The sequence below is a fragment of the Tigriopus californicus genome, chromosome 6 (assembly GCF_007210705.1).
Source record: "Tigriopus californicus strain San Diego chromosome 6, Tcal_SD_v2.1, whole genome shotgun sequence".
Classification (NCBI taxonomy): Eukaryota; Metazoa; Arthropoda; class Copepoda; order Harpacticoida; family Harpacticidae; genus Tigriopus; species Tigriopus californicus.
Window position 1 is genome coordinate 14845327 of NC_081445.1, and position 23119 is coordinate 14868445.

The 23119-nt window shown below is 39.4% G+C and overlaps 2 protein-coding genes across 6 annotated transcripts; one reads left to right on the forward strand and one right to left on the reverse strand.

The window, feature by feature from the left end:
* Nucleotides 1-1892: 1892 nt before the first annotated feature.
* On the reverse strand, nucleotides 1893-22409 carry LOC131882314 (aromatic-L-amino-acid decarboxylase-like). 5 transcript variants are annotated; one of them, XM_059229423.1, is made up of 15 exons: nucleotides 22339-22409; nucleotides 11096-11343; nucleotides 8836-8949; nucleotides 8706-8757; nucleotides 8562-8632; nucleotides 8255-8494; nucleotides 8012-8111; nucleotides 7689-7792; nucleotides 7461-7619; nucleotides 7221-7394; nucleotides 6984-7149; nucleotides 6850-6911; nucleotides 5566-5915; nucleotides 3903-3992; nucleotides 1893-2180 (listed from the first exon to the last, which is right to left on the reverse strand). In XM_059229423.1, exons 2-15 carry the CDS (start codon nucleotides 11294-11296, stop codon nucleotides 2054-2056), a joined length of 2010 nt encoding a protein of 669 aa, XP_059085406.1. In that variant the 5' UTR covers nucleotides 11297-11343; nucleotides 22339-22409; the 3' UTR covers nucleotides 1893-2053. The 5 variants fall into 5 exon arrangements, with proteins under 5 accessions (XP_059085406.1, XP_059085402.1, XP_059085405.1 ...); XM_059229419.1 differs by lacking the exon at nucleotides 22339-22409 and adding an exon at nucleotides 21157-21403; XM_059229422.1 differs by lacking the exon at nucleotides 22339-22409 and adding an exon at nucleotides 11601-11745.
* Nucleotides 15841-19258, forward strand: LOC131882324 (GILT-like protein 1). Its single transcript, XM_059229438.1, has 5 exons — nucleotides 15841-16001; nucleotides 16072-16209; nucleotides 16530-16715; nucleotides 18346-18495; nucleotides 19149-19258. The coding sequence occupies exons 1-5, from the start codon at nucleotides 15870-15872 to the stop codon at nucleotides 19239-19241; spliced, it is 699 nt and encodes a 232-aa protein (XP_059085421.1). The 5' UTR covers nucleotides 15841-15869; the 3' UTR covers nucleotides 19242-19258.
* Nucleotides 22410-23119: the final 710 nt, after the last annotated feature.

Genomic DNA, 23119 nt, shown 5'->3' on the forward strand with positions numbered 1-23119 from the left:
AGCAAGGTTTGTCAGATTTGACTTCGAATTTTTATCGCGCATTTTATAGTTGTTGCCCCCGAACTAACTCAAAATATTCGATGAAATTATGATGAACATCAAATCAAAGGCATGGAAAACATTCAAGGGTCCTGTGCTTGGAATTAGACTTGATTATTAATAGTCTTTTAAAGAAACGCTATCAGAATTTTTCGTAGAACGATATAATTCTGACGAGACAAATTGTTGACAGATGTATAAAGTACAAGAAAAAATAAACTACCTCAGCACCTGTTTAGGGAGTCTTTGGCTTGACATTTTCAACCACTTGTTTTCGCTGACACTCCATTAACAATTACCGCACAAGGCAATAAAAGTCGTCCGTGAGCTGAATAGGATCATATGCACTTCTATATTTCTGATCTCTTCCATTATAAAACATACTCATGCCCATTTTGGGTGCGTTTGATTTCCCAATTCGACGCAAAAACACACAACATAATTGGGGGAGCTTTGAAAGATGGTTAAGTATCACGAAAAATGAGTCCACTGGGTCGGCATGTTGCCTTCGGATCTATTGTATGACACTCATTATGAACCGTTTCTGAGGAGCCCTATCATATGGTAGACAAACCTTTCATCAAGTGTATGTTCTACTGGAAACCACTTTGTAACACTTTAAACGTGTTTCGAAGAGAAATTGAGAGACAGTAACAATGCATAGGAGTAAGACACCCGGAATTCGGTAAGTCACGGACAGGGTTGTTCAAAAGTGGCAAATGTTTAGCTCCAGGGTTTTCCGATCTTTTTAATTACCTTTTCACTGCCTTAACTCAAACTATTGACAATTTTAACCACTTATTCAAGAAAGTGTTGCCATGCTCAATATTTTTTCGGCAAGCTTTTGACAAATCTAATTGCATTTTTTGGCCAGCCCTAGTCATGAATCCTTTTATGGTCAGTGTGGGATCCCCTTCACTGGGGGTATTTGTCTGCCCGATCACCCTATTTGTCAATCTAATAAGGATGAGAAATGAGATACCAATGGATTCGAAGAAAATTCGATTGAGCGAGTTGAAAAACAGCACTTGATTCAATTCTAGTATATAGTAAAAAGCTGTATCCCTACGTTAGGGTTTTTTTTTTGGTTTAACACAAAAGCATCTAGTTAATAAAGAAAAATGCTTGGTCAGGTGTTTCATTGCTTCGTCGCCCTTGAACTACGGTGTTTCATCTATCCTTCCATACGGTGAACATGTGCTAAAGCAGGTCTTGTCTGTCTCGCATATTGAAAGACATAAAGGGGAGGGGGGAATCTGTCATGTCTTTGAGTTCCTCTCTCCCCCTTGATTTTCTCTTTCCTTTGTTGCATCCACTTACGTATAACGCTTTCCCTGTTTGTTCGTTCTTTCCTCTACCTTTTTGTCCATCTCATCACTCACAAGTAACAATTAAATGCCTTTGAGCCGGTTTTTTCACAATAGCCACGGGCCCCTGACGCACAATTACTTGACATTCATGCGAAAAAGCGGATGTTAAAGCTGATATTGGGGTAATAGCCTAAGTTCCGGCCATGGTGTTCAACTTACATTTTCCCCGTCTCTCGTTCTTGAGACGGGCTCGACTGAACGACATTTCGCATTGACACTGATTGAACAGATTAAAAATCACAATCATCACCAATATCATTGGATACTTTTCAGATAGTGTCTTTTGCATGATGGTTTAACTGTTAATGAGCCACTAGCACCCAAGGAACAAGACTGAATAATTATCAGCGAATGATAGTGATAGTGCTCTAATCAAGGGAAATAATTATTTGCTCAAGTCCGGAGGATTTCCCAGGAAATGAGGTGAAAGTTAGTGGCTGGTGCCAATGGTTCTTTGTGGAAATCGAAACTAATCGCTCAATATCCAGTGAACTGTTCTTTATCTCTATTCGTAACATATGAACACAAAACAAACACGACAATCATTATAATGATAATAAGCCTTGAATAAATACGTAAAATGCGGCATTGAAAGCGGGGAAATTGAACGACTCTTCTTAATACTGTTAGGTTATGTGAGGTGCTCATTCTGGCTTCTCAATACTTTCCGCTTTGCATGCAGTCGTGGGATGAGCCTGGATGTTATTGTTCACGGTAAGGCGATCCATGGCCTCTCCAGTGGCCAACAAGTCATCATCAACATCTTCCGCCCTGAAATTTCCAAGAAAAGGGAGATGACTTTGGATAGAGGTGTTCTTCAAAGCGATCGCATGCTGGTGTCGAACAAAAAGGGCCCTTGGATTGGGGCTATTCAGTCAGGAAATCATTTCGCAAGCACTCTCTAGGACAATATAAAATACATTGTTCACCATTACTTCAAAGGAACTGGGGGACGAAGCAAACATTGAGTCATGATCATTTCGAAACGACGCCAGGATGATTTGTTTGGCTTCAAAACTCAGCCATATCAGGCATTCGATCATGGCGAGTCCTCAAGAGTGGTTTTTTTTTCCGGCATGCTTTAAGTTTGATACGAAGTGTCGCAAGGCACCATGCTCTCGCCTATGAATTGGGCAGGGTTTAAAGCCACACACTATTAGTTTGAGTCCGAACTCTTGGATGGGAGATTGAAGTTGATCATGTTATGACTTATGATGTCGTTCAAAATACGCACAAGTTTATATTATTTTCACAATTGGATCATACATCTCCAAACTTAAAATTTGAAAGCATGAAACTTAGACACAAAGGCATCGACGATGAACATGAACTGTATTCTCCCAATTGCGATAACATTTCCAATCATGCAACGACGCAACAATAATCGTCAAGTGCCGAACCATGTTGCCATTAATTTGTCGATAAACAGTGAAGGATTTCCTGTTGTACGCCCACCTTTGTCTCCACGGGAGGGCATGCAACAAACGTGAAGCTAATTTCAACTTCTTTGCCCAATATGCAACTCTACGGGCATTCTGCATAAATTTCAATGAAAAATAACATGCTGGGACTGGGGGTAAGGGAAACCCTACGAGAAGGACTCAACTACCTATTTGACAGTCAACAAATTAGAGGCATGCATTTCTGCATTTGACCTTTGGGTTCATTAACCCGTTAGTCGTCAATTCGTTTACGTTCAATCAATTTCACATCACGAAAGCATGACCCAACTCATAATTCTCCCACTTTGAGATCTACCATCTTTTGGTTCAGCTTTCAATTGAGTTTTGATCCAAGTGATGCCAAATGAATACGGATAATCAGTTCTGTACTTAGTTTTACAGATAAAGTGATTTGTCATGCATGTTAGTATATCGGGGCAGAAAGTTGGTCAGTTATTTTATATATTCGTCAATTGTGGCTAATGAAGTGAAGTTTTAAACTTAACGGAGTTCACATTTAGATTAACGATTATACATCATAACGATACCCATATTTGGGCACCGATTTGAAACCACATCAAACGAACAACAACTGTGAGCAAGGACGACGTCACTTCACAAGAAACGTAACTTTTATCCAAATACATTTTCCTTTATACAAGATGGGCTCTTGTTGACTTGGCAATCGTTCGCCAATTTTGACTCAAATCAAATCTCTGTGTCAATAGCAACACGCTCTTGAAACTCAGTAAAATGAGCACAAGATGACTGGCTTTGGACCACGTTGGCAAGATCATAACAACGTCGTGCCACCTCATTCAACTTGAGCCCTGCCTGGTCTGAGTTTGAAAAGCTCATAACTTTTGACAGAGACGTTCGATTAAGATCAAAACTGACAACCGCCTTGTGAGTCAAGAACTGAGTCAACTCGTGTGAAGGGAAATGCATTTAATCATTTCCCCCCCGCAAGAGTTGTTGTCCAGTGGTGACGTCGTTCTCTAGGGAAACACTTTTTGCATGCTTTTTTAGTGTCTTTAACATTAATGATAACCTTTTTGCTTTGGTTGGCGAACTCCCTTCGGATGAAGCAGACGATGGACCATGAGGTGAGATGGTCAAACGAGTGTTCCAGTTTCGGAATCTAGGACATGAACCAACTCACATTCAATCTTAGTAAAACAATGATCGACAGAGATTTGATTTACCCCTTTTTGGATCGAAATTGATTGGCTAGTAGTTCTTTGATCATGAAAATCTTCGATTATTGAGGGGGGCAATGCTATTGCCTAGAACATCAGCCTTGCAAGTGTGGCAAAATGATTGCAAATTTTATGGGGAAGACACTTTCTTATTTGAAGTTGTAAATTGATTCAACGAGATTGCATTTTTTTCGTTGCAACTGGTGGTCAAGTGCGAGCAAACATTGCCAATGCATTGTGACTAAACATATGTCGATAATCATTGCTCTCTGGTTATGGTTTCACTCGTCACAAGGGATTTTCATGCAAATATGCCAATAAAGGTAAGTCATTTTCCCATTGGTTGAAGAACTGCCATTCCAAAAGTGCACTATTTACTTGGCATGGATTGAGGTTATTAGTTTCAAGAAGATCTACTTGGCTCGTCGCTAAATAGGTTTCAGGCACCATCTTCCATATTTGTTGTAGAAACCTGAACATCTCTGATCCTGCATTTCTCAAGCACGCGAAATAACGGCAAAATTGGACAGTTCAATTTGAGTCGTTAGAATAGGTCAGTGTGCCCTAGTGTGGGCTGAGGGAAATCATAATGTGTTAGAATTTTGCCACTTTTGGTAACACGAATACATTTTCCTTCCTCTGAGCTCGTTCTCATTCTTGTAGGAGCGCATTAGCACTGAAAAACTCCATTTACAAGTTAAGCAAAGACCAGGAACTAACAAGGACCTGAAAACTTATTTCAACCTTTTGTTTGAGATATTGTGGCTGCCTGTTTTCATCCTTCCATTTGATTAATTGACTTGACAAACTTTGGCTTGTTCGAGACTTACGCTAAAGGCAATAAAATCATGTTCAAACGTTTCGCCAAGGTTGCGTGATGTTGGGACATGCTTTCACCGAAGAGTTTTCATAGCTTGAAGAAATTTGCCAAATTCCCCCTATTTAGCTCAGGCTGCACGAAACTTGTTAAAGCAATTTTGTTGACAAAATGAGCCATATTTCTCCTCATTATCTCGACATTTTTCTCTTCTGCATCGCATTCGTAATGTCAGTAAAATTTAGGCTCCCACAACATTCAACTCCATACAATTAATCTGAATATGTGTGTCAGCCAGCTGGTTTGTTTTCTTTAGTATTGGAAATGAAATATCCTTAAATGAAGAGGTAAATAAAGTTAAAAATACCTAGACGTTTAAAAGTTAGTAGCGTTGCCTTCATGTTCAACCTAATCTACTTCTTTTTTGGCTAGGCATGATACTAATCGCTTGATAATCCTTTTCAAATTCAAATACGAATTGGAAATGAATGAGGGTAACTTAGAGACCCTTCGATGGCATTCGGGGTCCCTTAACTAACCCAAAGAGAATGGATGAAAGGCGTTATACTGCATTTTTCCAAGAGTTGTTTGCTGCTTAGCTGCTTAATCTCGATGGAAATCCCGATAATTTCTCTAACCGTCACCCTCCATGTCTGAAGGGTTCCTACGAGAAATCAAAATATCAATGGCTTACTGACCTCATGGAGACCTCTTTCTCGGCCATGGTGGCCACGTCTTGAGATCTTCTTGTGTTGGAACCTGATCTGAGGATGAAAGCCAAAGGCCAGGAGACCCAAGTCCGTTTGCCTGTTTTTTTCTTTCGTCCAGGTTGATTGTTCTCCTCGTCGATCCCATCCGCCTCCATGTCCTTGATCTTGACGATCTTGGGGTTGTAGATCTTTGGGTCGGAGACCATTCGCACAAAGAAGGATCGCTTGTATTTGATGTTATGCTTGGGTTTGTCCTCGACCTTTTGTGCCGAATTCTCTCGCTCGAAATTGTCCCCTTCCTCGCCTTCCTCAGTCTTGATTCTCACCATGTCGTCACCCTGAAATTTGGGAACCAGGTTAACTTTCGGTTGCTTCAGTTGCCCGGAATTTGCCGTCATGGCCAACCTTCTTTATTAAAAACTTTCAAAAAAAAATTTTTAGACGGGACTTCTTCCGACACCACCTCTCCGCCCAAACGATGAGAATAATGACCAAAAAGTAACAATAAACCTTACGGATTCCATGCTTACATATGATTAAGAGACACTACCTCGCCCACTGAACCGGCAACAATAGATTTAAAGCTAAGATGCGAATTTCAATCCAGCACAAACATAATGTGGCTCAATATTTTTGGTCACCTTGCCGAGCAGGTGCAACCAAGTTATTAGATCATCAACATTTTCCGATAGGCTGTGTCGTTTTTCCGTTATCAATTTGGGTCTTTTGTTTTTTTGGGGTGTGGGGGAAGAACCGTTTTTAATCCTCCCCTTGAGACACCCGTTGGTTTTAGGAGATCAGACAAGCCAGATGGTTGCCTTCGTCACAAGGCATTTCATTTTCCTGGGTGCATAAAAGGGTTCCTAGTACCTTTAGATCATCACTATTAACCGAGAAATTGGCCTTTGTAGGACCAAATTTGGAATTTATTTGCGGTATTGATATCCTTCAAATGGCTTGCTTGGGGGGATTGGCCTGAGCATCAAAAAGAGACTACCATTTGCTCTTAGGAAATGGATGTTTGATAGAACGCGATGTCCATAAACAAAGGTGGCAAACCATTTATTGTCCAAGAGAACTATTGGGACCACGCTCTCATCAGTCATCACACTACTTGACGTTATACCTAATGTGTCCAACACCACCAAGAGTATCAGTGATGTCTGTAATATATTTCATTAATATCTAACGAGGCTTGCACTTTTTCGTCTTTTCTTCATTACTTTGATAAATCGATAGTAACAAAAATCAGGATTAGGAAAGTATGCTTACCATAATTTCCATCTTTTCGAGTACATCCGTAGCCATTTTAGCAATTGTTCGCCAAGCATATTCTAGGATTGAAAGCAAATCCCTTACAATCAGTATGATTATTTATCGCCCCATTTTTTGCAAATCAGTATTACCAATATCTTCATCCGTGGCATTGGGAGCGCATACGCAGAATCGAATGACATATTTGTCATTCACAGAGGCTGGAACCATATGCAATTTGCCAGAGGCATTGATAGCAGAGAGCAACTTCTGGTTCACCTCGTCACTATGACACAATCGAAAACATACCAAACCAACCTATGAAGACAAAATCATGAGTTCATGATTGGGGTAATCAAATAATGTAGCCTCTAACGTTTATCACTTACTCGAACATTATTGCAGACCTCGAAGCGTCGGTCAGATTTGACATATTGCTCGAAAAGTTTGGCCAGTCGACAATGCTCCCGGATATATTCTTGCAGTCCACTCACGCCATAGGTCCGGATAACGAACCAAAGTTTTAGAGATCGGAATCGACGTCTGAGGGGAATGCCCCAATGCTAATAAAAAATCAAATTGAACCATGCATCTACGGAAAAGGGCCCCGTATATTTTTTTATCTTTACCCTGTAATCGATGGCAGATTCAGAGTAACTATGCTGAAGGTATAACGGATCAACAACCAACGCCTGGGTCAATTTGAACCGGTCCCGAACCCACATCAAGGAGCAATCAAAGTTCACCAACATCCATTTGTTCGGGTTCATATTGAACGAGGACGCGTACTAATGGGACAAATAATACCATCTGGTTAATACTCAAGAGGTTGCGTGAGTTCCACAGGGTCGTCTTACTTCAACGCCTTTCATGAGATATTGATATTCTGGGCAAATGAAGCAATTCCCCCCATAGGAGGCGTCCACGTGAAGCCACGCCCCATACTCGTCACAAATGGGACCTTTAATGAAATGGGAAGGGGACCTTTTGTGATATGGTGTGACACCAAATCAAATGGCACCAACCAAGCACCAAAGTGATTCGTTGAACTTCCCACTGATGGTGCTTGGTTGGTACAAGACTGAAATCAAACGCAGAAAACGAAACAAATAAGGCAACCAATGACGAGCTTCTACAACAATAGGCTCTCCCTAAAGGCTACAAATAAAAATTCACTCACCGATCTCTTTCAAGTTATCAAATGCACAACATCCCGTGGTTCCCAAAGTGGTGGACACAAAGAAGGGATAAAGGCCATTCTCCATATCCTCTTCCATGGCCTAGAATAGAAAATAGACGTCCATTTTCATCATGGCTGACGATGATGAGGGGTTATTGCACATTCCTCAGGACATTCCTTCATCCCCCTTCCAAAGGAATTTCAATAACCGCCTTCATGAGGGGGTTCTTCAACCCTTCTTACCTGACGCAAGGTCTCGCCTCGAAGGCTGCAGCTCTCATCCGGCTCAAGAATCCTCAACTTGACGAAGCCAATCATGGCAGCCTTTTCCACGCAGGAATGGGCCTCTTTCGAGCAATACGCCATTAACTTGGACAGCAATGAGGTCTCCTCCACTTCATCTCCATATTTGACTTTCAGCCTTTGGATCATCTGAGCGCGGGCGGCCAACAAACAATCCAGGATGCATTCACTTGCACAAGACTTCAAAGAGATCATGGAAGATTGAAGGATGAAGTGCGAGGGGACTAAAAATCGAATCAAGGCTTACCTGAATGACACCCCCGCCGATGCTACCCTTTTTGTTGCTCAAGAAATCGTCCGGAAGCCCGATCATTTTTCCTGGAAAGTAGGGGGACAAGTACGTTGAACTTCAGAACACTTTTGATTCAATAAGGTTGGGGTTTTATTATACCCATCCAATCCAACATGATGGTTTCTAGCTCCGTGCAAGCAGGAGCTGCAGCCTGGAAATGAAATTAAAACAGTAAGGCAATTACGTTAGGTTAGGTAGAGATTGACGTTTTAAGGGTATATTTACTTACCCAAGAAAACCCGACGCATCCGATGGCGTCGCCGAGCATCGAACCCAAGATGGAAGGGAAAGAATTGCCCGCGGGGAAATAGGCATGAAACCTCGGGTGTTGCCAATGAGTCATCTGAAATGGTTGGAAATGTACATTGGAAAGTTCAGATTTGTTCAATGAGTTCAAATCGTCTAGATTTGAAATCTTGGTGCATTTTCGTCAATCAACACTTTAAACGACCAATTAAGTCCAAGAAAAATTGACAATCTTGACGAGATGGACACCATGTCTTTTCGTTGCCTCAGTCTGTACTATGACAGGAAAGTTATGGACCCTTTCATAGTCTCCGCATTATTTGAAAGTTCAAAAGAAAAAAGTTACCACGTCAAGAAAGGATGTAAAAAGAATTAAGGCCCTCAAAAGGGTCAGGACAGTCATGGTTGGAGTTAAATGAAGGTTACAGTGGTCATGGAGTACGTCAGTAGTGGAGTGGAAAGCTCGGTCGAAGATCGAACGTCTTCTAGCGAGGTTTTATAGAGTTATGTGTTAACACAAAACTGAAACGTCTTCTGGCGAGGTTTCAGAGAGCTTTCCACTCCACTACTGCCGTACTCCATGCGTTAGTCGATGCAAATCAAGACTGGTGTAATTTCAAATGGATTTTCATGTCACACTTCTGGACTTTTAAACCTCGAGATTTTTTACCTTTTTAATAAGATTATTGTAACCCGTAGCACTAAATGAAAGATATACGACTCACATTATCCTTTTATTTGATACTAATAATATCTGATCTACCAGCGAGTTGTAGTTAACAGACCCGGTTAACCCCTTTAGGAACATATAATGTCTGACTTAAAAGCCCCTAACATATCAAGAAAGCTTAAACGATGAAAGAAGAAAGGATGACTTCTTTGTTCGAGCTAACCAGGATTCACGAGGGCTTGAAGGTGCTCGCAAAACGCAATTGACCCTAAAACCTTTCATGGGGCAAAGCTGATGAATGCTTTTGAAAACGTACAGTATCAGACACTTTTCGCACTTTCTCTGAGTAATGTACAATCCAAATACCCTTTCTGGTCTCTCCCAATACGAGAGCTCTTTCATTCCGAGCATGTGTTGATGTGTTTGATCAAATTTGCACGAGTATAAAAATTGTCTATCTTAGTTAGCTTTCAGATCAAAAGGCATTACCACCCAAAATGTCTAAATCAACACAACACGGTCATATCTAGTAGGACAAGAACTAATCCAGAATATATTCAGTGGTTGATGGCCATAAAATGTTAGGGTCTCTCATTGGTAGGGACGGGCAAAATGTGCAAAACAATATGGTCTTTTAGAGTAAAAAGTGCAAAAATAAGAGGTAGATGTGCAGAAAAAGGTGCAAAAAAGGCCAAAAAGTTAAACAAAAGAGGTCAAAAGATGAAGCAAAAGGAGTAAATAAAATCTAAAAGGAGGGGTATCAAAATCTATTGCTCAAAGCAATACAAATTTGAAAAGTGCATTCTAAAAAAAGCGATTTTTCCGCCAATATTGGACCAAATTTACATAACTGTTTGGAAATTGGGTCAAGGAATGCTCCTCCTTTGCTCATTTTTTTCTTCTTTTCCCAGCAATAGATCTGTAACAGTGATCTAGTTTTTACATTGATCTAACTGAAGAAAAGTTGGACTTTTTCTTCTTCAAAAGAAAATTTAGTTAGCCTGGAGAAAGTATGCAAAGCAGCTATGCGTTATTTTGGACTGTTTAACTATCTTAGCTCCCTGCTCAGCTTGTCTCTTGACTTGAAACTGGCAAGTTTCATTCCTGTTCTTCCTTGTTTATCAACCAAAAATGGGCCTGCACAAGTTAACATTTGACTTCAATTGTTCAAAATTCAGCTTTTTATATCTTTATTTTAGCGGCAGCCTTTGATTTCAGACTTTGAAACCAATTCTAACGCGAAGAAAGTTCTGATTTTAACCAAAACAACAGTTTAAGGCTAATTGGGAAGAAAGTGCAAATCAAAAGTAGAAAGGTGCAAATAAAGTTGAAAAGTGCAAATGTGTAAAAAAGGGGTCTTTAGTGATAAAAAAAAATCTTTTTTCACAATTTGCTCGCCCCTACTCATTGGACTTTGAAATTGATAGACAATCAATGAAGAAGATAATTGAAAATCCCTGTAAGTCGTGTTTGTGGCAAAATCATATACTACCTTGACTCGTTCAAAAGCCAAAAAAAACGTTCACGCACAACTTTGAAATTCGAAATCTAAAAAAAGGTTTCTTGTTCTTACCCCAATCATAATCTTCTTCTCAACGTCATCCATGATGGCATCAAAGCTCTCCGGCTTCTCGGGCGGATTCTCCGGGACGAGTTCTTGGAGATAGCCGGGTTCGATGCTAGGCGTCACTCGCCTCGCGTCAATGTTATCCAGATAATCCACAATATAGTCCACCATCTCCCGACCACGTTTTCGGAACTCTAGACCGTCCATGGCTCGATTCAAAGTGCTCGGTTTGGTTGGACGCTTGGGAGGATTTTCTACAAATTGAAATTGATCCCCATTCATGAGTGCTCAAAGTGATGACATTGGCTTTTGGAAGGGATCTTTCCCTGAGATGGTCGGTCACTCACTTCGCCGGCCACAAGGGCTGATCCATGCTGCTAGCATAATCTACTTATCAAGTATCAAGTGGAGTTCTAAAACGTGACTTGATCAATGACAAGTCCAACCAGGGGGCACTATTGTCTTGGACAATCGTCGTGGACACAAAGTGAACTGAACTACCACAAGATACCTTTCAATGAGTCTGACAATCATCCATCGGATCATCGTCAAGGCCATTTCAATGAATCTCCTCACGGCTCATAGTACGTTCAGTTACTTGGTTGGTCGTCCCTCCGTTCGTTAGTCTGTCTGTCCAAAGGGCAACAACCAGTCAAAAACTCGAGTGCTGTCTTGGCAATGAATTTTGTGTCTTGGCCAGAGTTGGGGAGGAAAATACAACACTTTTATGACAAATGTTGTCTTGGTTCACAAGCAGGATTTGAAGCACGTTTTGGCGTTTCGACATTTTCGCTATCATAAAAACCTTTTTGAATTTTTTTTGGAGGCAAATGAGGGATATGGTGAGAAATTGATGGTTTCTTACAATATTTCTAATAAAATACGAATTGCAGCGTGACCTGAGAGATCAATTGGACAGTCTCAAACACGACAAAAAATAGGGATAAAACATGTTTTATCGGTTTTCCATATGCCATTAGTGGGACAATCACTTTATCAAATGGATAATTCACAAATGTCATTCTTTATTTGACAAGATGATTTTCCGTCATTTGCAATGGACCCAATGATCAGAATATTAAGGTTGAAGTAAAGTTTCAAAACTTGTCGCAACCTACTTTTGATTCAGTGAGTGCGTCACCACATATTGGTGATGCATTTCAGATTGTGATTTACAACACCACCAGTGATTTCTCATGCACTCATGTACTTGAGTTCTCTTAAGCAAAATCTGCCAAATTCTGTCAATTTGCTGTTTGATTTTGCGACGCTTTTGTGAATCGTATTTTCGTCGTTTTGCTTGCTGTTAAAGCACTAGAAGATGGCAGTTTTATGGATTTGCTTGTGAAATCAGGTAAATAATGTATATTGCTTAACGTGGAGATAAAAAGGAGCTTAGCTAAGCACCAATACTGGCCATAAAATAGCGTTGAACTCTTTGGTAACATATTGCTGCCTAAGTTTTTAGTCATTTTTACTTCTAAGCTCACCAATATTGTATAAAGCTCATATCGAGTCAGAATACAATCACAATTGATTTTGAAGAATCTATCCTTGAAGGTTTCAAAGATGTACGCACCCATTCATAATCTATTTTCACCAAAATCTCTTTTGGTTGGTTGTTCATCTTTTGGCGACCTAAGAACGTCAGCTGAATGGGCGTCAAGAAAATTTAAGTTAGCGAATTCTTTGAGGGTTAAAGGAGCAATTTGCGCAGCATTTTTTTTGACCTCCTTAGCAATTTCAAAACTGAAAATATGACTAAACTTTACATTTCCTAATACCTGACATACACGATCGGCATACTTAGGATTCATGTGGGTCGTTGGACCAAGGCCCATTTTAGATCCATCCATGGAGTACGGACGGCAGTAGTGGAGAGGAGAGCTTTCAGAAACCTCACTAGAAGACGTTTCAGTTTTGCGTTACCTCCTAATCCAGTACTTGAACATGAAGAGGTAATTCATTGGGCACTCTCTCAGTGGGAATCCATCTCTCTACAAGATATCTACTCTCTGCAAAATGCATAGCGCTACAAAATCTTGCTAGAAGACATTCGAGCTTTGGTCGAGCTTTCCTCTCCAGTACTGACGTACTCCATGATCCACCATGGGGTAAAAAGCGAAACCAACATATTTTTTTTTAATTTCAATTTGCGTTCCCTAACCGAGTAGGGACAAATACTTTGTCTCCGTATCTGAACCTCATATAAGGAAATAAACAAAGACTTTATTTCCCTGTGCACTTGAATGAAATAAATTTTATTGAAGTGTCGAGCATCTTCCAATAAAAGGAAGTCTTAAGAAAGAGAAATTACTTCATCGAGAGTTGAGCGCTACAAATGTATGTTTCTTCCCTAATTATGTTTTCCAGAATAGTTGCCAATGGCAATTTTACCCAACTCTGGTTTCAGTAGCAAAACATTAAGCGGCATCACAGTGAGTAGTGGTCCACTCCCATCCACGCGAAAAGTTACAAGGCAGGGACCCTTTTCGGGTGTACGCAAATGTCAAAAGAACTCGTCTTAAAGGAGGCACGTGAAATGGAGCTTTAGTTGTACCACTGGTTGGTCACGAGACTGTTTCCAAAGCTTTAAGCCTCGGTTCGACGGGGGACAGCATAAGGTCTGGACGAGATGGATTTGAATTTTGAGGCCATCAACTCGGCAATTAACCTTTTGAAGTGTCCAGTAACTCTTTGACAATCTACCAACTTGCCCAGTTTTGTGCAATAATCATTTCGAATAGCTTGCACAACTGAGGGGAAAAAGACAGAATACACTTCCTCTAGAGGCAACTGCTATGGTTGGAAATAGGTACAAATTTGAACGCATGTATTCTTGGTTCTGGAAAAGACCGTGGTTTCGCAATGGCACGGTTGGCCCGCTTCTCGTGTGCTCCTTCCAAGGCACCAGTTTTTCAATGATCTCAGGGATTGGTTGCCCTGAAATCTGTGAGTACAAGTGCACTTGTCTATGTACTTGAAGTACGAATGGCTTTACAGGCTAAGCCGGCCTCCGCACTCGGAAAGGCAAAGCACGGATGTTTTTTTTGGTTCTCTAACGCATAAACATACGCTTTCAAAATAACTGCCGGCTGAAAAAAAAGACGTCGTCCTGATCGGGTTGGACCTGGCAGCCAAGTAAGGGTGAGTTTAAACTGGGTCAAGGATGAGTGCATTTCTTAAAGGATGCATTCAAGGCCGGAAAGTTCCTGTGATGAAACTATTCTTTTAACCCACCCAGAGGCCGTGCGTGGTCCAGGTTTATTTATCTAATAAGTGTCCCAAATGGTTACTAATTGAGTTAAGTAGTCTACATATCATTTGAAAAAAATATATTTCAAAAGTATTTTTTTCTTAAACATGTATTATCAAAAGATTACACTTCACGGAGCTTATACGTGCGTAAGCCGATGACTCAAGTTCTATGCAGGTATTTATTATTACATAACCCTGATCAAATATCCCTCCTGTATTCCTTCAGCCAGATGTTGGGCAGAGTTTATTTATTTTGTAAGATGCTATCTAATTTGGGACAAGATCAATGGTACAAGAGATATGAAATATTCTCGTCTGTTGAAAGTCCATACCTCTAATCAACTAAAACAACCAAGGTTCAAAGTAATCTCAAGCGAATAATGTTTTTTTTAAATTCAATTGCACCCTGGATAATGACGAGATTAACCTTTTCCTGAGAGATATTGTCTCTTCAGGATGGGATCTTTCACCTCATCATGGACTTTGCATTAAACTTTATCTCATCATCTAATCTCCCATCAAAAGCTCTCATCCTTTTATCCCTTATTCTTTCTTTCTGCCGCGGTCATGCCTTATTTTTGCAAAAAAATAGCATGCATTTAAAAGTAAAGACTCATGGACAACTTCCATGATAAGTTATTCCATTTTGTTCATGATTCCTACCTCCTAGCTGCCAAAACCACAAAATTAAATTTCGTGCCTTTTTCCTCAAATGATTTTCTTACCTCGGCCTTCAATTTATTCCTTAATGTCTCGAAAAGTAACCTATAAACGATTTTGAAAAGTCGAGGGTTATTAACATGTAACTGTAATCCAAGTCCATCTTACTGCATGAATACACCTAAATCGCAAACCGTAACTCAAATTTAAATTGGCGCAAGGACTGGTTTGCTTCGATCCTGGACCGGTGTTCAACCCAGGTTCAGAACTTCAGGATATTGTCAGAGACTGGTTTATGGTACAACAATTCCAGCCATGCTTGCGAGGAAAAAGAGAATGAAAAAGAATCGCGATGCCGGACGTTAATGTCTATGCTCTTCAGTACAATCTACTCGTGCACACGTACCATCAAGAGTACGTACACCATGTACTCAATGAACTAGAATTTGGAACACTAATCTTTGAAGCAAGGCATCTTCTGACTTTAATGAAATTTTAGGTCACGATATAGGCTAGTTCAGAGTTCAGAGAAGCAGAATGTGAGTTAGGAAGTTATTTCAAAACATTTTTCGGTCATCTGATGTGGTACAACGGATTTGTCCGTGGCATATTTCCAAACTTGAGTCGCACATACTTCATGGCCAACAGTCTTTTGTAACTAAGTGGAGAACTATGTAGACCACAAAGATAACGAGAAATGGGACTTTTTCAGATATATATATTCTTTATCATCGTATGTGTTGCAAAAGGTTTCAGTTGTACAAGCCACACATGTTTACCAAATGCAATGCATCATCATCATCATCCATCATCAATATCATTACCCTAACACAAGATAAGTGGAATTTTGACGTCATTCTAAATGACCAATTACAAAGATACAGTAAATCTATTGACCTCAGGGTTTACTAGCAGGAACAACAACAACGGCATCATGCAGCATATTGGAACCGTGGTCTTGACTTTGGCCTTGGTTTCCCAAGCTCAAGGAGCGGTAAGATACACGGGGATGAGATTTGGAGTAAGATTTATCTCTAACCTTTTTTCGAATTTGTCAATGACAGAGTAAGGCTAAACTGGGATTGTATTACGAATCGTTGTGTCCAGACTCGCAAGATTTCTTCCAAGACCAATTCATCCGGACTTACGAATCCTTGGGGCAATATTTGGATGTTTACTTCAATCCATTCGGTCATGCCACGGTGAGTGCAAATTATGTATGAAGTCAATTATCAAATTTACTCCAGATTGACACATTTTTTTGAAATAATGAGTCTGATGCGATTGCATTGTTCATTATTACATTATGGCAAGCTTTGCAGTACAATAACCCGGGATGGACCACTAATTGAAGTAAAAACTATTCTTCTTGGCGAAAATACTTCTTTTTTTATCCTGTTTCGTGAACCACACCCATCTATGAGTAGAATAAGCCTTGAGTGCATTACATAAAACTTGTGTGTTGAGGCATTTAATTCCATTGCTTCAAAGCCATTGTCTATGATCTTGTTTGATTTCTCAGTACACCCAGACCAGTGAAGGAGGATGGACTTTTGAGTGCCAACATGGTCCCAACGAGTGCTATGGAAACCTGATTCAGGCTTGTATCTTGGACCGCGTCCAAGATCAAGATATTCGCTCTGAAGTGATCACTTGCATCATGACCTCAACTGATCAATCAACGTCATGGGAGGAGACCAACAAGAAGGTAAACACACTTGTGGTGCATTTCGAACCAAAAGGACAGTCCTCAATTAGGGCTCCTTTCTTGAGCGAAACGGGGTGCGGAAGCCAGATCTAAATTGCGTTATGAAGGTTCAAAATGTGACCCTGTTCTTCTTTAGACTCCGAACTAGGGTTGCTTCAAAGCTCATTCCCGATCTTTGGTCTTCGTTTGCTCATTTTTCGCTCGAGTTGGAAGCCCAAACTGAAGCCTTTTATGCTAAACGGCTGACATTCCGGTTGAAAACTCAGCACGAGTATAACCGTGGTTCATAGGTTGCGCGATTTTGGAGAACAACATTCCCGCAAAAATTAGAGAATTTCACGTGCCTCAGTTATCTCGGGTGCTACTTTTGGGCCTGATGAAATGGGCTATTCCACGTAGTCGATGGCATCTTGAATTCTAATTGGTACCTTTTTCCTCAGTTGGCATCTTTGTGGTAACTAGTTTTCTGTATATCATTCATTTTTCCATACAACCCAGGTGACATTTTAGTGGCAACTTTAAATTCAATTACATTTAACAATTTCAAAATAAAGTGCCCAAAATTGCGAAACACATTTTTTTCAATATTAATCATTTACCTTTATCTAACTGTGTTTGTACTGTCTGTGATTCCCGTTTTTCCTTTTTTCATGTGCATTTAACCAATTCTAGTCATACTCATTATGATATCACTTTCTAATCAACTATTTTATTGCCTTTACCTTCTTGACATTTCTCTTATTCTATCAACAACCTTTGTATAATGTCTATACATCATATTTCATTTTATAGTTATTTTTACGCCATAACATGACCAAGAGTTGCAATAGAGATTATTGGTATTATTTTCAATTTTTTTATCGAATAGAATCTCATTTTTTTATTTATTTGCCATCTTCAGGTTAATGGCCGTTTTCCCATTCTATCTTTCCGTATTTGTCATTTGAAAGCCATTTCTTCTTTGCCAGAAATCTGCACCTCCTAGCCTTAGATTATAGACCTCTTATTTTGAAAGCACTTTGGCTGTTGAAAAAGGTTAGTTTGCCCCAAATTTCTAATACAGAAAGACTTTCCCTCTTCTCCACTGAATCGCTTCCTTATGTACTTCAATTTGTTACTTAACTTTCCAGCACTATTTTCCAAGGGCATTTTTTGCTCTTTTCTGTTAGCTCAATATGAACAGCTTTTGTTTAAAAGCGGACTTGTTCGAACTTTTATCGATAAAACAAAAGCTACATTATAATTGCCTTGGGCGAGTGAGTTTTCTTCAAACTAATTATGCCTTTTTCCATTTTCATTTTCCCTGGTCACTTGATCTATTGGAAGTTAGCATGTGAAGTAAATTTCTTAGTTTTTCGTTAATTTAGATGTAGTAAAAAACAACGAGTATAGGTCAAGGACGACTTGTTCTCCCCAAAATACTGAATTGTCACCCATCTAAAGACCCCAATCGTTTGAGAGATACAAAAAATATACAAACAAGGACGAAATACGTCACAATAAGCACCTTCCAGCTTTGTTGCCAAACTTGTAGAAAGTAAGGCCAATTCATTGACTTACTAACTGTGCTTGTATGCCAAAAGGTTCCATTTTTTAGTGGCAATTCTGCAAATCAATTCTCGTTCTTTAGTGTATTGACGTGGTCCCTGAATTGGATTACAATGACATCATTGGGTGCCAGAGCTCTACAGAAGGTGAAAATTTACTGAAGAACATGGGTGAGATCACGCTTTCGATGGAGCCTCCAGTGTCTTGGGTCCCATGGGTCATCATCAATGAGGTATGCTTTTATAATAGTGTTTAAACGGATGCAAAAGCATGCTTCATTTAACGTAAACTTTTTCAATTTTTAGTAGGCCACTTTCATAAGAGAATGACCTTTAAGCAGATGTTTCTGAAATGAGTCAATAAGCTGGAACAGTAACAAAAATGGCCTTTTTCAATGCAAGGGTACAAAGTTTTCGTCACATTAAGGATTGAAAGGAGTCCACGAGGTTCTATTAAATTAGCCGCTAAATTTCATACAGCTTTTTTTTTGGCAATATTCCATTTTGTCATGTCAAAAATTCGTTTCCACCGCGCTTGTTGTTACAAATATTAATCAATCTCTTAAGCTATATTGAAACATCAAGGGTATGATGCATATTTTCACGTTCTTTAATGGTTCTGTTTGATTGGGTGACATATTAGGCAAAATAAATGAATTGAAATTTGGTATCCGGTCGATGAATGAATGACGGCTTGATTTAAAACTCGGAGTAAACATGACAAACCGATTGACGGCTTGTTCATTGCTGATGTTTTTTGTACATTTTTTTTAGGTAGGCAATACTCAATACTTAAGGGCAATTAGCTCTTTGAGTTGGAAACCTTCTTTTTGATTGGCAAATACTCGAAACTGGTGTAATAACACAAATTGTATTCGTGTTCTAGGTTTACGTGGAAGATGATTTTGATGCTACCCAATACCAGTTGAAGGAATTACTTTGCGAAAAGTACTTGAGTGATGTCCCAGAGTGTCAATAAAATAGAATGAATTTTAATTCAGTGTCTCCATACCATATTTAAGGGAGTCAAGCGTTAACAGAGCAAAAATCTTTTCCCAAGGTGTCCTGAGGCCAAATTCATCCTCAGGTTACAATTTTTGCTCAAAAATTCTGCCAATTCTAACATAACTCATCGCAAAGTGAGCCATTGCTATTACTTTGGGTTAAAATTGGCAGGTGAAATGAGTGCAATAAACCTCGAGAAAAAGCAAGTGAAGTGAAAAACATATGATATTGGTTCGTATTGTTTGATTAAATGACCAAACCAGGAGCTCTGATATTGGACTTTCGTAGGGGGATGCGCTCTTGCCAATTCCTATTTAATCTACCTCTTGGAGGGCTCTGCCATGGAATCGCAAAATGCCAACAATGCACTCCACGGTTATTGCCAAGAGAGGTCTTCAAATGAACACTCTCAATACGAAGGCCATAATATTCCATAACTTTCGTCTCCAGCCCATCTCATTTCACATTAACAACTGTCCAGTTAAAATCACCAAGAATTTGAACTATTTCCCAGCCGTTTTCTCCGCCCAATTTTCCTCCATTTCACCAACCATCTCCTTCAAATGTCTTCTCCTTCTTTTATATTAACAACAAAACAACTAAATCGTCGATAACTTTCATTATGTCGGTTTCACGTTCTCAACATGAATAACTTTTATCATCATATCAACTCTTCAGTAGTCAAGGCCAAGGATCTGATAAATTCTCCCATACTTATTTAACTCTTCTGAACTTCAATCACCCCAATTTTTATATCGGGCTTCCCTCTCTGCCATCTCTGGCATCCCATCTGCCCCTAACATTCCCGCCCAATCTGCCCCTAAATCCGCCGATCTCACCTTCTTCACCAAGTTCTTCCAGCCATAACATTGCATGCCTCCTAGATATATGTCAATATTGCGGTGATGTCCGGAAAAAAAGTAGTCCTTCCCGGGCAAGGACTTGCTTACACCTAGTTGTCCTTGGCCTGATCTCCCTTCGGAATTTTGGTGGCCATGCACTTTGGTTCAGCACCCAGCTAAATTTCATCAACGGCTGGAGCTCACAAGATATTTGTTCATTCTGGGCCTACTTTGCAAAAATTAAAAATTTCATTTTCTTTATTGCAAGACTCAATTTATATTGGATATAGATACCATATGATTATGAATAGGTGCTAATTGTGTTTGCTCTTCCCCTTGTCCTTATTTTTGACGTGAACTCGACAAATTCTACTCACCCTAATTTTGATATCAAATCCTAGTCCCACATTGTATTACTTTGAACATTTATAGACTAGACGTCATTTTTCACTCTTAATTACGTTTCTTCAAGTTTTACACATCCACATTCTTACGCTATCTGATGACCAAGAGTTGCAATAAATGTGTTCGATTATGCCAGACATAGAGCTAAATTTTAATATCGACAATTGTTCATGCATATATTGAAAAGTTTAGTTTACGTTTTTCTTTAGAACGGTACCTGGACTTTATGATAATGCTATGATTCCCAAACTATGAATCCTTGCTACTAATATTCATATGGAATACGTAGGCGTTGTTGATCCGTTAGCAGACTAAGATAAATTTTTAACTAGAACTTCAAATCAATCCTACATTTCAATCCTAGTTCTGTCTGCCAACTCAAATTCGTTGGTAGACCAAATATCATATAAGGGTTAAAAGGTACAAAATAGACGAAACCCAACCTTTCATTTTAATAATACTGGGATTAAATTCCCCGTAGCGTTAAGAAAAGCCCGTGAAAAGCCAAACCAAAATACATGATAGCGCCTTTTTTAAGACAGACGCAAGATTTCCATAAAATCGCACTTAAGATGCGGAATCGTGGGACTCTGCCAAACCATGATCTACAAAGCGTTATGTCTCTACATGATTTCAACTCACCGGGTAACAAGAACTGAAGTGAGACTTCGGGAAATCCTCAACTAGTGTTCCTTGGACGTGATCGAGGACAAGAATGACAGGGTTTCGGAATTTAGGAAGAGTTAAAAGCGCAGGGACAAAGAGAAGGAGAGGGAACAAAAAGAAGAAGAAAGAGGAGGATGACGAGGGGACAGTCAGTCTTCTTTCCAATGGTCAACGGGCTCACGGCTCGACAATTCTACAGTTTAGGTCCAATTGAAAGAAACAGCCTGGTAGTTCTTAATTTTACCTCTTATTTTCTTGTTAGTTGACCAATGCAAGGAAATGAGGTTTCTTGCCAGTAATATATAACGTTATAATTCATGGAATATTTGGTCTTGTATCCTGTTCGAATTATGTGCTCTAGGGCAACCTTGTATTTAAGATTGGGCATGGTTTATGTTGCAGTTTTGAGTCTTCATGGAGACTCATTATCATTATTGTTATTCGCATTTAAAACATTTGATGAGTGCTTTCGAAACGATTGATGTTGATTCAAGAGATAGATGAAAGAGATAGATTTTAGCCCTTGACGCTGACCCCCCCATCTCTTCGCTGATTTTTGTAATTCGGTCAAAAATGCCTCGTTGGCCACGCGTGAGGATTAAGTTATGAAAGATTCGTAGTTGCCATCGATTGTCCCAAAAGTAATGAAGCCTTTGCTCTCGACGAAAAAAGAATTTAACGCCGAACACGTTAGAGAGTAAAAACACATCTGGCTTTTTCGAAGGTACACCATAAATATCTTTGCCACTTGTCGAACGAAAAGTTTAAGGCTACGAAAATTTACACCAAACGTGAACCGAAATCCCAATGAAAAGTCATTGCAATGTGCAGGGAAGGGTATTAGGTGGAAAACTTAAAACCCTTTTGGGGACCAAAACATCAAAATATCTATCTAACTTATAATGCAAAGGGGGCCACATATTTAATAAAAAAACCGAAGGAAAATAAACAAACAAAATATGCATTCAAGTTCACCAATTTCAGACACGATTGCAATCTTTCAAGTAAATAATTACCGTTTAAAGGGTACCTAATTGAAGCTGTAAATTCTTATTATTTTGTGTTCGACAGTTCGGAAAAACTGTCTACTAAGATCAAGATAAATACATTCACGTATATTTTGAACACCAATTGGTAAACGCATGAACATCAACTCACCCTAAAAGAGGATCAAGTAGCGCACCTTTTGGAATTTATAGGCCATATTAAGTGAAGAAACCTCAAACAGAATGTAGTGGAGTAACACTGATTTAGAGCAATTTGAGGAGGACGAATTATGATTTAGACAAGCAATGCAGCTAAAGTGCTAATCCCTCTAATTGTAGTCATTTCGCTTTTGTACTCGCACTCGCTCTTCAATCCAATTGAATTGTCAAGTATCAAGTGAGTTGTGCTAAAAAAAGGGTCAAATTTTGTTGAGTTGTGTGAATCAGCTTGACTTTGGGACAGTGTTCAAAAGTGTCAAAAAGTTTCCAAAATCTCAAAAAATGTACTAAGCCATGAAATTTGCAATATTTGCAATGGCTGAGTAGCTGCTTATCAAATATTCAAGGACAATTTTTAATAAATCATACATCAATCATTTATGATTTATTCTTTTCTGTTAGAATAAAATGTTTCTTCTTTTTATCTGACATCAAATACATCTTTGAAAACCAAAAACATTGCCTAACAAAACTTTTGACAGCTTGCTTATGGAAAACACATCTTAATAGTGAAAAATATATCATTCTTTTACCTTAATAATTGGACATAGATTGGACAAAAGTGTTCATAAATAAAGTGCGCGCCCTGGCTGACTTTAGGGAACAATTCTCGTTATTTCCTCCATGCCAGGCATTAACATAAGGCTACTGCTTTCCCCATTTCAGAGGGTCCATTTTGGTTGAGGTTATCAAGTAAATGTTGTCTGAAAAGGTAAATTAATGAGATAGCAATT

What these genes read in the sequence shown, in the direction of transcription:
- LOC131882314 (XM_059229418.1), bottom strand. Translation starts at nt 11,473, where the DNA reads ATGCTAGCAGCATGGATCAGCCCTTGTGGCCGGCGAA. An exon ending in CAGCCCTTGTGGCCGGCGAA is followed by an intron (nt 11,344 to 11,436) that starts GTGAGTGACCGA and finishes TTCAATTTGTAG; the next exon opens with AAAATCCTCCCAAGCGTCCA. An exon ending in CATCATGTTGGATTGGATGG is followed by an intron (nt 8,633 to 8,705) that starts GTATAATAAAAC and finishes CCTACTTTCCAG; the next exon opens with GAAAAATGATCGGGCTTCCG.
- LOC131882324 (XM_059229438.1), top strand. Translation starts at nt 15,870, where the DNA reads ATGACCAATTACAAAGATACAGTAAATCTATTGACCTCAGGGTTTACT. An exon ending in GGGAGGAGACCAACAAGAAG is followed by an intron (nt 16,716 to 18,345) that starts GTAAACACACTT and finishes CTCGTTCTTTAG; the next exon opens with TGTATTGACGTGGTCCCTGA. An exon ending in CATGGGTCATCATCAATGAG is followed by an intron (nt 18,496 to 19,148) that starts GTATGCTTTTAT and finishes TTCGTGTTCTAG; the next exon opens with GTTTACGTGGAAGATGATTT.